The 12,368-nt window shown below is 36.3% G+C and overlaps 1 protein-coding gene across 1 annotated transcript; it reads left to right on the forward strand.

The window, feature by feature from the left end:
- Positions 1-294: 294 nt before the first annotated feature.
- On the forward strand, positions 295-11,608 carry LOC104214186 (uncharacterized). The gene is made up of 3 exons (XM_009763821.2): positions 295-562; positions 11,024-11,098; positions 11,285-11,608. Exons 1-3 carry the CDS (start codon positions 419-421, stop codon positions 11,453-11,455), a joined length of 390 nt encoding a protein of 129 aa, XP_009762123.1. The 5' UTR covers positions 295-418; the 3' UTR covers positions 11,456-11,608.
- The last annotated feature ends 760 nt before the right edge of the window (positions 11,609-12,368 follow it).

Raw genomic sequence — 12,368 nt, forward strand, 5'->3', positions numbered from 1 at the left:
AGTGATACTTTATGCAACGGCCAATTTGGTGTATTCACGTTGTTATCTTATTTTCTCTCTCATGTTTCACTTCCTTATTATATATAATCATATTTTATGCTTTACCCTACTTTTTTTAATATAATAATTTTACCTCGTGCTTTATTTTTTATTTGTAATATTGTAAATTTATTCTTTATATTGTTGATGCATAATATGACGAAACAATATAAACAATACAATATATTCTAATATTATATACATCAAAATAATTCAATACAATATAATATGATAGGTACATAACAATTAGAAACCATCCAAACGAGCTGTCACTGTATTAACTCGAAAAATACTAACCCAAAATTAAGGGACCATTTAGGCTAAAAGAAGTTGGTGAAATCCGGGTTTGCACCATTCCACACTTCCAAGTACGCAAGAAATGACTGGGAGAGAGGGGGCAGGTGATTTCGTCTACCGCATCAGTCCGTTGGAGGAGTGGGAATTGCTGCAGAAAACTGGCAGCACTTTTGGGGGGAAGCTTGACCGAACCACTGGCTATATACATCTCAGTAAGCTCGACCAGGTTAGCTGACGCTTGTCTATCTTTCCCTCTTCTCTTAGATTCTTTTACTTACTCCACGTTCATTTAGATTATTCTTTTTCAATCCGCCTTTGATAAATGCCAAATCGGAAGGTCTAGCCGCCCACCCGTTTCCTCTATTTTCGCTATTTCACAGGATATGGAACTTGTGATAGAGACATCTGAATCTCTTACAGGACGAGTAAACCATTGCCATGATTAACAGAAGCATTTAACATAGTGAACCGTCTAACAATATCAACTTCATCTGTTTTCCTGAGAGATAGGTATCTGTCCTGAACAGAATCCCTTGGTGTACGGGACACCACAGTTATGTAAAAAAAAAACAGCGCCAAACCATAAGCTAATGCAATTGATGTGTAGCGTGTGGTACCTTTGCTTTTGTAATGTCAAGAACTGGTTATTCAAAATTGTATCCCTATGACTAGGGGTGGCAAACGGGCGGGCTGGGTCGGATATGAGCGGTTTAAAAATGGGTAATTTAGAAAACGGATAAATTATCTGACCCGGTCCGTATTTGAGATCATGAAAAATGGGTTATCCATCCATATTATCTATGACTTCTTTAATATGATCACTTTTGGGAGAATTACTAGTTTCGCAAACTTGAGGAACCCCTAATTTGAGGCTGAACAAATGTAAAAGTTAAACACATTAGTTATCCATTTGGTTAACCATTTTCTAAGTGGATAATATGGTTCTTATCCATATTCGACCCGTTTTTAAAAAATTCTTTATCTAACTTCTAATGGATAGTATGGGTGGATAACTGTTTTCTTTTAACCATTTTGCCATTTCTACTAATGACCATTAGCTGATATGCCACTCAGCGGATATTCAGTAACCAAATTGGTTTTTGACCATTGCTAGCTTATGAAGTGAAAAAACAAAAAACTTTCATTTGTTTTAACATGCTTGTGGACTAGCTTTTGTAGAGTTAGATCCATAGACGAGCTCGAGCTCGACTTGTTTCTCTTAGCCAGCCAACTGAGTTCGAGTTGAGCTAACTGTGTTCAAGTATGTCTTAGCTAGCCAAGATCAACTTGCACATGTAGCTTGTATGACACTTGAATTGAGGTCATGTTTGGCTTGAATAATAGTCGAGCCGTGTCCAAACGTCCAAAATTCTACTTCATCTTGTTTATACTCTACTGGTTGTGAGAAGAAGAGCGGAATTGCGTTTCACGATACTTTTGCTTTTACTCAGCAAGCTCCACTGTGGAGTTATAGAAAAAGACCACAAACTATTGATACGACCAATGAAATAAGGTTTGGAGTGCCTGATTTAGCACAAAAGCACGTGTAAATGATAGTGCAGTAAGGTCATGATATGCCATAGAAGAAGTGCTGGCGTACCAATTTTTTTAGCTAATTATTAGTAGATGGTTCAAATGCAGTTTCAATAGTTGTTCCGTGAAGTACATCTCTTGAATAGTACGCTCCTTCATTATTTAGCTACTAAATTCGACCCCCTGGAATGAAATTGTGATGATTTCCATGTAGAGGTGATGCTTAATTGCTTAATGTAGAAACTTAGAGATTGCTGACAGTGGCTAATATATTACATGCAACATTTGAAATATCGGATGATATTAAAAAGGTTTTTGTGGAGCTAGTCCAGGTTAAAAGGAAACAGTTATCCACCCATAAATTTAGTTATTTACTCCATTTTTTATACTTGTATTTAGTAAATTTAGAAAAGTAACCTAGTTATGTATTCCTTTGTCATCCCAGTGGCAGTAGTATTATTCTTGTATTCTTTTCTCTTTTTTCGTTGAGTTATATTTCTACCTGTTATTGACTTATTTCTTTCGCTTCAGTTATTTTACTATATCGTTGTTGTTACTATATTGCTGTTATTGCTGCTTAATACTACTGTCCCCTTTTATTTTGTCCTTGAGCCGAGGGTCTTCGAAACAACCTTTCTACCTCCACAAGGTAGGGGTAAGATCTGCTTATACAAGACCCTCCCCAGACCCACTTGTGCGATTATGCTGGGCATGTTATTGTTTTTGTTGCAACATAGCTATGTAGGCTCTTTAACCATTGTTGTTACTCATTATATGTGTGTTTATGTGAGTATATATATATTCCACGTCCTTTACCGGATTTTCTTTAGGACACTGGCTATTTGCCAAGAGTTTCAGGGTTAATATTGATATATAGCAACAAATACAATAATTATAAGTGTAGTGCCTGGTGTATTGACTTTTTCTTTTTTGCGGAGACAGAGTATGCGAGTTGTTTCTCGAGGCATGCATTCCATTATCTAATTATTATACCAGTTGTCAGTTCTTAGGTCATTGTCACCGAGATTCATGTCAATTTGAAATCTATGTTTGGTTAAGAAAAAAATGAAATTCCATGTCTTACATGATTACTTCGATTAAGTCCTTGTCTCTAGACTTAAGTTATAACTACGATTAGTTTTTCGAAATGCTAAGGATGGAAAGTACTTATGTTTACTAGACTTCTAATTTTGGAGTAATTTCTTAGTCTTGAGGTGTGTTACCCCATGTTTTCTAGATTTATTAAATGTAGTATAATTGATCCTATTTTTCTTGTGAATTTTTCACCCTTCTTGAGATTCGAGTTTGACATTTGTCTCTTCTTGTTTTATTTTCATCTTCCTGAGCCGAGGGACTATTGGAAACAATCTCTCTGCCCCATTGGAGTAGGAATAAGATCTGCGTCCACACTACCCTCCCCAGACCCCACTTTGTGGGATTTTACTGGGTTGTTGTTGTTATTTGTTTGAAAGAAAATTCTTTTTGCTTCAAGAAATATTTTTGTATAATAGACTCTTGTTTTGGTGAATGATTTGACTATTTTGGGGGTGTTTATGCCCAAGTCTTGTAATATACTAAATTTGGTATTTCAATTGAACTTGGGGAAATGATTGGAGACCTAATATTTGTAGTTGAGATTTGAAGTTGGGTTTTATCTTTTATGCTTAATATGAGTCTCGAAAGGTGTTGTATGAAAAAAAGTATTCCTAAGTGTTTGATAAGGCCAAAAGTGTTGAGATAAATTAATAAGGTACTACTTTTTTATATAGTTGTATCTTGCACTTTTAAAGAGATTTTATGAGATTCTTCTATGTTGAGATGTCATATGTTGAACCTTGTTCATGGGCCTAATTTCGCTAATAAATTATAATAACAGTTTGCTAAACTAGTTTCATAAGTCTTGTTAGAACTTGAACTCTTTTCCTAATCTTATGGAAGTATTAAAAATGGTTCTATTTTTTTCCTTTTTTTTGTTAGTTTATTTTACCAAAGTAGCCTCTGCTTTGACCATACTTTTTGGGAAACACATCAAGTTTGTGTGGGATGACAAGTGTTAAGAGAGCTTCGAGAAGCTCAAATCCTTGTTGACACAAGCTTGTGTACTTACTCTACCAACTGAAGGAAAAAAGTATATGATATGTAGCGATGCATCTCGTCGTGGCTTAGGTTGTGTTCTGTTACAAGAAGGAAAAGTGATTGCTTATTATGCCTCTCGAAAACTGAAATCACATGAATTGAATTATCCCACTTATGACCTTGAACTTGCTGCAATTGTATTTGCCTTGAAAATTTGGAGACATTACTTGTACGGGGAGAAAACTCATTGACATCTAATATTATTTCTGCGGTCTTGGCAAAGAAGATGATTTGCCTAGGTTGCGATGCCTATCTTGCTCATATTGTCGGTACACAATTAGAGAGTCCAAGTTTTAAGGATATACCAACCGTGTGTGACTTTCCTCATGATCTCCTCCAAAAAGGGAGATTGAGTTTCCTATAAAGCTTGTTCCTGCAACTGCTCCTATTTCTATCGCTCCATATAGAATGGTTCCAATTGAATTAAAAGAGTTGAAGGCTCAATTGCAAGAACTTCTTGAGAAAGGTTTTATCTGTCCCACTGTTTCGCCTTGGGGAGCTCATATTTTATTTGTGAAAAAGATGGCAACCTATTCTATAAAAATAGGTTGTGTTAGGTTGTGTGTTCCTAATGATGATGACTTAAGGAAGCATGATACAATTTGGGTCATTGTAGTCTAGATAGACTAACTATGAGTGCTCAGTTCTTGGCAATCAGAACGGACTACTCACTTGAACTTTTGGCGGAGGTACAAATTAATGAGATTGTGAGCCTGCATGGAATTCCTATTTCTATTGTGTCTGACAGAGACCCAAAGTTTACATCTAGATTTTGGTCTAGCTTGCAAGAAGCTTTGGGTACCAGGTTGAATTTTAATACTTCTTTTCATCCACAAACAGATGGCCAGTCCGAGAGGGTAATATAAGTCTTGGAAGATATGATTCGAGCGTGTATTATTGAATTTGAGGCTAGTTGGGACAAACACTTGACCTTGATAGAATTTGCTTACAATAATAGCTACCGGACAAGTATAGGCATGCCCTTATGAAGCTTTATATGGAAGGAAATCTAGAACTCCTCTTTGTTGGAGTAAAGTGGGAGAAAGAAAGTTGCTTGGTCCTGAAATTGGTCAACAGACTGAAGATAAGGTGAAAATCACAAGGATCGTTTGAAAATTGTTTCTGGCAGAAGTCTTATGCTGATGTTAAGAGGCGTGAAATTGAGCATCAAGAATGCGATAAGGTTTTTTTAAAGGTTTTTCCGTGGAAGAAGATTATGAGATTTGGCAAAAAGGGAAAACTTAGTCCTCGATTTATTGGACCTTAGAAGTACTTGAGGGAGTAGTATAGTTGCATATAAGCTAGCTTTGCCACTTGAGTTGGATAAGATCCATAATGTGTTCCATGTTTCTATGCGTAGAAGATATCGCTCTTATCCATCTCATATTCTTCCTATCAGATCCATCGAAGTCAATCCTGATTTAACTAATGAAGGAGAACCTATTCAGATCTTGGCACATGACATATAAGAGCTTGGGAGCAAGATAATTCCCTTAGTAGAAGTCCTTTAGAGAAATCATTCTGACAAGGAAGCTACTTAGGAGCAGGAAGAGGATATACGACTACAATATCCACATTTGTTCCGAGACTAATTTCAGGTAAAATTTTGGGACGAAATTTTATTAAGGAAGAGAGAGTTGTAACACCCCAAGTTTTCTAGATTTATTAAATGCATTACATATAATTGATCCTGTTATTCTTGTGAATATTCTTCGCCCTTCTTGAAATTTGAGATTGACATTTGCTTATAGGAAATTTTTTTTTGCTTAAATAAATATTTTTATATAATACTCTATTATGTAGGACTGAAACAGAATACTTAAAGTGCAAATTCAGTGACGGGGCTCATGCGACACACGTGGATGTGAAGCTTGATACTCAAGTTATCCCCAATAAAGGTAGTTTCAAGTATCTCGGGTCTATTATCCAGGGTAACGGGGAGATTGACGAGGATGTCGCACATCGTATTTGAGAGGGATTGATGAAATAGAGGCTTGCGTCCAACTCTTATGTGACAGGAAATTGCTGCCAAGACTTAAAAGGTAAATTTTACAAAGTGGTGGTCCGACCAACTATGTTCTATGGGGCGGAGTGTTGGCCAATCAAAAACTCACATGTGCAGAAGATGAAAGTAGCAGGAATTAGGATGTTGAGATGGATGAGTGGGTATACCAAGAGAGATAAGATTAGGAATGAAGCTATTCGGGATAAAGTGGAAGTGGCCTCGTGGGGAATAAAGATGCGGGAGTCGAGACTGAGATGGTTCGGGCACGTAAAAAGGAGAAACACTGATGCTCCTGTCAGGAGATGTGAGAAGCTGGCCATGGCAGGTTTGAGAAGAGGTTGAGGTAGGCCAAGGAAGTACTGGAGAGAGGTGATTAGGTAGGATATGGCGCGACTTCAGCTTACTGAGGACATGACCCTTGATAGGAAGGTGTGGAGGTCGAGGATTAGGGTAGAAGGTTAGTAGGTGGTTGTAAGTTTCTCCTTTTCTTATCGGTTATTTTAGTAGCACTCATGTTCCTGCATATTCTTATGTAGATCGTTACTATATCATGTGATCTAGTTCGCTTCTTTTATCGTATTTCCTGTTGTTAGTACTTAGTACTACTTATTTCCCTCCCCCCCTCTTTTTCTTCTTCTTTTTCTCCCTCCCCCCCTCTCTTCTAAACCGAGGGTCTATTGAAAACATCCTCTCTACCTTCACTAGGTAGGGGTAAGGTCTGCGTACATACTACCCTCCCTCCCCAGACCCTACTTGTGGGAATATACTGGGTTTGTTGTTGTTGTTGTTACTCTACTATTTTGGTAACTTGATTTTGGTGAATGATTTGGCTATTTTGGGGGTGTTTAAGCCCAAGTCTTGCAATATCAGTATTAAATTTGGTATTTGAATTGAACATGGGGAAAATGATTGGAGACCTAATATTTGTATTTGAGATTTGAAGTTAAGTTTTATGCTTGGTATGAGTCTCGAAAGGTGTTGTTATGAAAAAGAAATATTCCTCTACTAAGTGTTTGATAAGGTGTTTTTTTTTATATATAGTTGTATCTTGCACTTTTAAAGAGATGCTTCTATGTTGAGATTGTAAGAATGCACGGGAGAAAAATCTGTTATTAACAATGATACAATGAATCCTATATATTATACATCTTCTGCTTTTACTACATATGGGATTAAGATATATTCTACTCCTATTACATATGGGAGTAGGACATATTCTACTCCTACTACATATGGGACAAAGACTATTTACGCATAACTATCTAACATTTTCCCTCAAGCCGGTGCATACAAATCATTTGTACTGAGCTTGTTATATATCTAACTAATATGAGGACCAGTGAGGGACTTGGTGCAAATATCTTCAAGCTGATCATTCGACATACAACGCCACTAAACTCCCCCTAGCAACAAAACCAGGTGGTTGCTTATAAACAGAAGTTGGCCGAAAAGTCGCTGGAAAAATTTGAAAACAGTGAGAATAAGTCGAATTCCATACTATAAAATAGGTTCTAAAACACTACTAGAAACACATGAACTTTTTGGAAATTGCTATTCATGCCGGGAAATCACTGTTCACACCGGAAAAAATAAAAGTTGTCAGAATTTGATGTAATTTATAGGGTGGGTTCGGAATCACTGGACGAGTAAGTTGTTCTGAAAAAGTTTTGCCAAAAAGTGGCCTGAATGGCTCACACGCGCCAGAAAAGTTATTGTAGCTTGCCGGAACCCTAGTTCTTGAGGCGCGCGGAGGCGCACGAGGGACTTTCTACCGGAGCAATTGACTGTTTCCAAACAAGATGGTAGTGTTGGTTTTCACACAACACTTACCAATGAGTAGATAACCCAAATCAATCTTGAGCCGTCAACCGAAAAGACACACGGTGACTGACTTTTCTATTCCGATAGGACTGAAATTTTTGGGGTTTGGTCGCACAAGGGTTTCAGATCCGATGGTGGTACTGGACTACTGGTATATGCACAGTACCACTTTAGCAGTGATGAACCCTGGGAACAAGACGAAGTTGCCGGAAAATTGCACGGCGACAAGATTTTTCTTCCCGGATGTCGTTGGAATCACGCACATCAATAATTTTCTCACTGAAGCTCTGATATCATGTGAGAATGCACGAGAGAAAAATCTATTTATTAACAATGATACAATGAACCCTATATATAATACATCTTCTACTCTTACTACATATGATATTAGGACATATTCTACTCCTATTACTTTTGGGACTAGGACATATTCTACTCCTACTTCACATGCGACTAAGACTATTTACACATAACTATCTAACAGAGATGTCATATGTCAAACCTTGTTGATGGGCCTATTTTTGCTAATAAATTATTATAACAATTTGCTAAACTAGTTTCAAAGTTTTGTTAGAACACTTTTAACTCTTTTCCTAATCATGGAAGTATTGAAAATATTTTTTTTTGGGGTTAGTTTATTTTACAAAAGTAGTTTTACAAAAAGAATGCTTAACTTTATAAGTATTACATTAGTTTTTATAAGTGGCCATCCTCCTAAGGGATTGCTACATGAGGTTTTCATTCTTATATGACTGTTTCTTTTTCTCGTTAGACTTCTTTATGTTTTTCTGCTGTAACTTTTTCTTGCTTGAAAAAACAAGAAAACATACAATGAAGTGATGTAGCACTATAGTTTCATATGGGCCAAAGGCAACCTTGACATGGTGAGTTAAAATGTCGTCATAGTTTCACAGATAAAGGACTCGTGAAAGATTAGAAATATAAGAAGGAGACATGTTAGCGACTAGAGACTAAAAGTGAAGCAAAACTGGAGTTTATTTTAGCCCAAAGGAGGTTGGGCCATTGATTTATTGTACCTTGAAGATGAGACACATCATTTGGTCTCTCAAACATCTATATTTGGTGAATATGGTCTATATAGGAATCATGATTACTAAGGTAAACTTTGAGTTTTTATCTTATTATAATGACACCGAATCCAAAAGTTGATAAAGTGAACCTTTTAATAATTTAGAATTTTATTGATGTAAAGGTGGACTATCGGCGGAGTTTGTAGCAAACTTGATAGAGCCGTTGGCAATTATGAATGGATGATGTGTTGGGGCCATGTACGAACTGAGTATGATTTACCTAGTGTTTCTGGTCACTCACCAATATTTCTGGCACTAAGGCCAACAAGCTGTAACTTTAAAGTGCCTTTTCGAGTTTTCAGTGTTTGGGTGGAACATAGTCAATTCTTAACTGTGGTAGAGGAAGTCTGGGGGAAGCAACTGGCAACATACCCTATGAAAAACATATGGATGAAGCTGAAGGGCTTGAAGACCATTGCTAAGAAGACTTAACACTGAGGAATTTAAATCTATTTCTCAGAAGATTGAGCAGGCTAGATTGGACTTGGCTACAATACAAGAAAAGCTACCAACTGAATTCTCTTATGCACTTTTTGTAATGGAGAGGAAGACTTTATAGAATCTAGAGAAGTGGAATATGATTGAGGAAACTGTCATGAAGCAGAAATCTAGAGCTAAATGGATTAGCTGCGAGACTCTAATACCAGTTAATTTCTTTTACTGTGAGGAAGGGAAGGAATCATAGAAAACAGATTTTTGAATTCACTTTTGATGCTGGAACTAATTTAACTAATCCTAAAGCCATCAAAGCAGAAATTATTCAATTCTATAAAAGTCTGATAGGGTCTTCTACTCAAACCCTATCTGCTGTCAACAAGATTACCATGACGAAAGGGGCCAATACCTACACATTCACAACAGATAGCATTATGTAAAATAGTGACTGATAACTGGATGAAGAGGCAACCAGTTGCAATAGATAACTGTGAGCAGCATACAACTTGGATCATCAGGAACTCTAAAGGCAAATCTAAACAAGCAAATATCGTCAAGATGGTTTATATTGAAGTTTTTCGTGCCATATTTGTTGAGAGAAATCAGATATTATTTGAGAAGATTAGCAAGGGACAAGACCGTATTTCGAGGGAAATTGCATATGTATGCAATGTGAGAGGAGCTACTAGATATATAAAGTTTCTTTTTTAGTCTGCTGGCTGGTAGTGCTGCCGTGTGACCAGGAGGTCACAGGTTCGAGCCGTGAAAACAACCTCTTGCATTTCTGCAGGGAAATGACCCTTGTGGTCCGGCCCTTCCCCCACCCCGCACATAGTGGGAGCTTAGTGCACCAGACTGCCCTTTTTGGCTGGTAGTGTTGTAGGATTTTTTGTTCTGTGTTGATTTTTTTTTGGATAGATAGCTGTATTAGTTGAGCTACGAATATTTAGAGTTTTCTTGGTGATTAATGAAATTACTTACCAAAAAAATCAGATTTCCAAATGAAAAATTATCTTATCAAGAGAAATTGTGTTGGACCCTATATTTCATGTTTAATTATGAACTAAATTTCTAGTTTCAACCAAGTTAATGCAAAAAGAACTTTTAATTTGTCTCAGAGCTACTTGTTTATTGATTAATAACCACATAACATGAGACTGTACCTCACACATATTATAAATTTCAAGTTCTTATTGCTGCAGTTGTTCAGTTATCTATCCCTTACTATGGAAAGCACCTCTTATAGAGCAATTTCTGTTTTGAACTCCTAATTAATAAAAATTCCAAGTGTTTTTCACTTCTAAAATCAAATTATGACACGCAGGTTAGGAAGTAGGGACAATTTGTGGTCACAACTATGACCCAAAAATCAAAACTCCTGACAGGAAAAAGAAGAAAAGAAGCCTATCTTCAGGAACTTATACTGTACATGTTTAAAGTGAAATACTTCCAGAACTAGTTGGAGATCGTTATTGCATATAAGAAATCAATAGTAAGTAAAATTAGGGTTTTGTATAGCTTAGTTAGTTGCAGAGAAAAATAATCTAATGTAATATTAGACTTGTGACTTCGCATATTTTAGAGAACAGTTAACTTTTTATCTTTAGATTGCATTTAGTTGAGCCGGTTTTGTCCTCACTCTAACTTGAAATTTTTGAACTTGCAGGTTCAATCAACTTTGCTGAACTTTTTCCTGAATGTTAAGGATGATTTGTACTTGCTGCAAATCGATGCTAAAAAGGCTAGTAGTACTGCCTTCTTGACTTCACCGTTTATGAGTACCAGTTTTCCTTTTCTTTTCTGCATGTTGATTATCATATTTGATAATACAATCAACATTTGTTTGGCTTTTCTAATCTAAATATGATATGTTTGATCAACAGATGAGAGAAGTTTTCTTGTTATGATAGGGTTTATTTTGTTGCAGCTTGGGAATGGGTTGGTTTACGAAGCTATCGATGACGCAAATGTCTTTCCTCATTTCTATGGCCCATCTCGGAGTTTCAGTCCTCTACCACTAGATGCAGTCATTAAAGGGGAGAAGCTAGTTGTCTCAGATGGCAAATTTGTATGCAGCATGCTCAGTTCAGTGGCTTAATTCCTTGCATTTCAGCTTTTGACTGATGTGTTGGTGTTGCATTACATTTAACAGAGTTTTCATTGTGTTCGCGTGCTACACCGTACTTTGTGAATCCAAACAGTTGAGGGGCACTAAATGAGATTAATGATCTCAAAGTATTGGCTTTATTTATGTTTCGTTTTTTCCTTTTACTTTTGTTTCGCTTTCTTCGTTTATGTGGAGACAATTTAGCAAATTAAGGAGAAAACAAAGGCAGGGGAAACTTTGATGGCAACCAAATAGGGGCTGGTTTCCATTTTTTTTTTAAAAAAAAAGGAAAATCCAATGGAGGCTATGCTCTCTGTGCCATGAAAATACAATAATGACGCCTCAATCGAAGCTAGTCGGGGTGAGGTTGGCTTAATATCATAATATTTCAATATTCTGTAGATAAGAATTATTTTGACAGAAGTGGTTCTCTATATACTCTTAGAAATATACTAAGGGGTCGTTTGGTTTAGAAACAAATTATGCAGTGATTTGTTATGCAGGAATTATTTGTATAAAGTGTTTGGTTCATTGTGTTGAAAATTGAATACACAGTGCATAACTTGTGTTTGGTTTAAAAATATATCAATATTTTATTTATAATTATACCCTTGGACTTTTGTATGACTTCTTCATCTCACTTAAACTAACTAAACTACCTTACTTCCATCATTGGTTTAACAGTACTTTATTTTAATTTTCTTTCTAAACTCAGCGTCACAAACTCCATTAAGAACTTGCTATATAACAGCATAAACCAAGTTTTTCGTCGTTCCTGACTCCAAGATTTTGATGCCAAGCTAATACGCCTAGTTCTCAAGGATATTATGTGTTTTTTTTTTTTTGAAAAAAAAGAGATCATTATTTGAAGGAAAAACTTAGTCATGTTTTTTCTTTGCATGAT

This window comes from Nicotiana sylvestris, chromosome 6, assembly GCF_000393655.2.
Source record: "Nicotiana sylvestris chromosome 6, ASM39365v2, whole genome shotgun sequence".
Taxonomy (NCBI): Eukaryota; Viridiplantae; Streptophyta; class Magnoliopsida; order Solanales; family Solanaceae; genus Nicotiana; species Nicotiana sylvestris.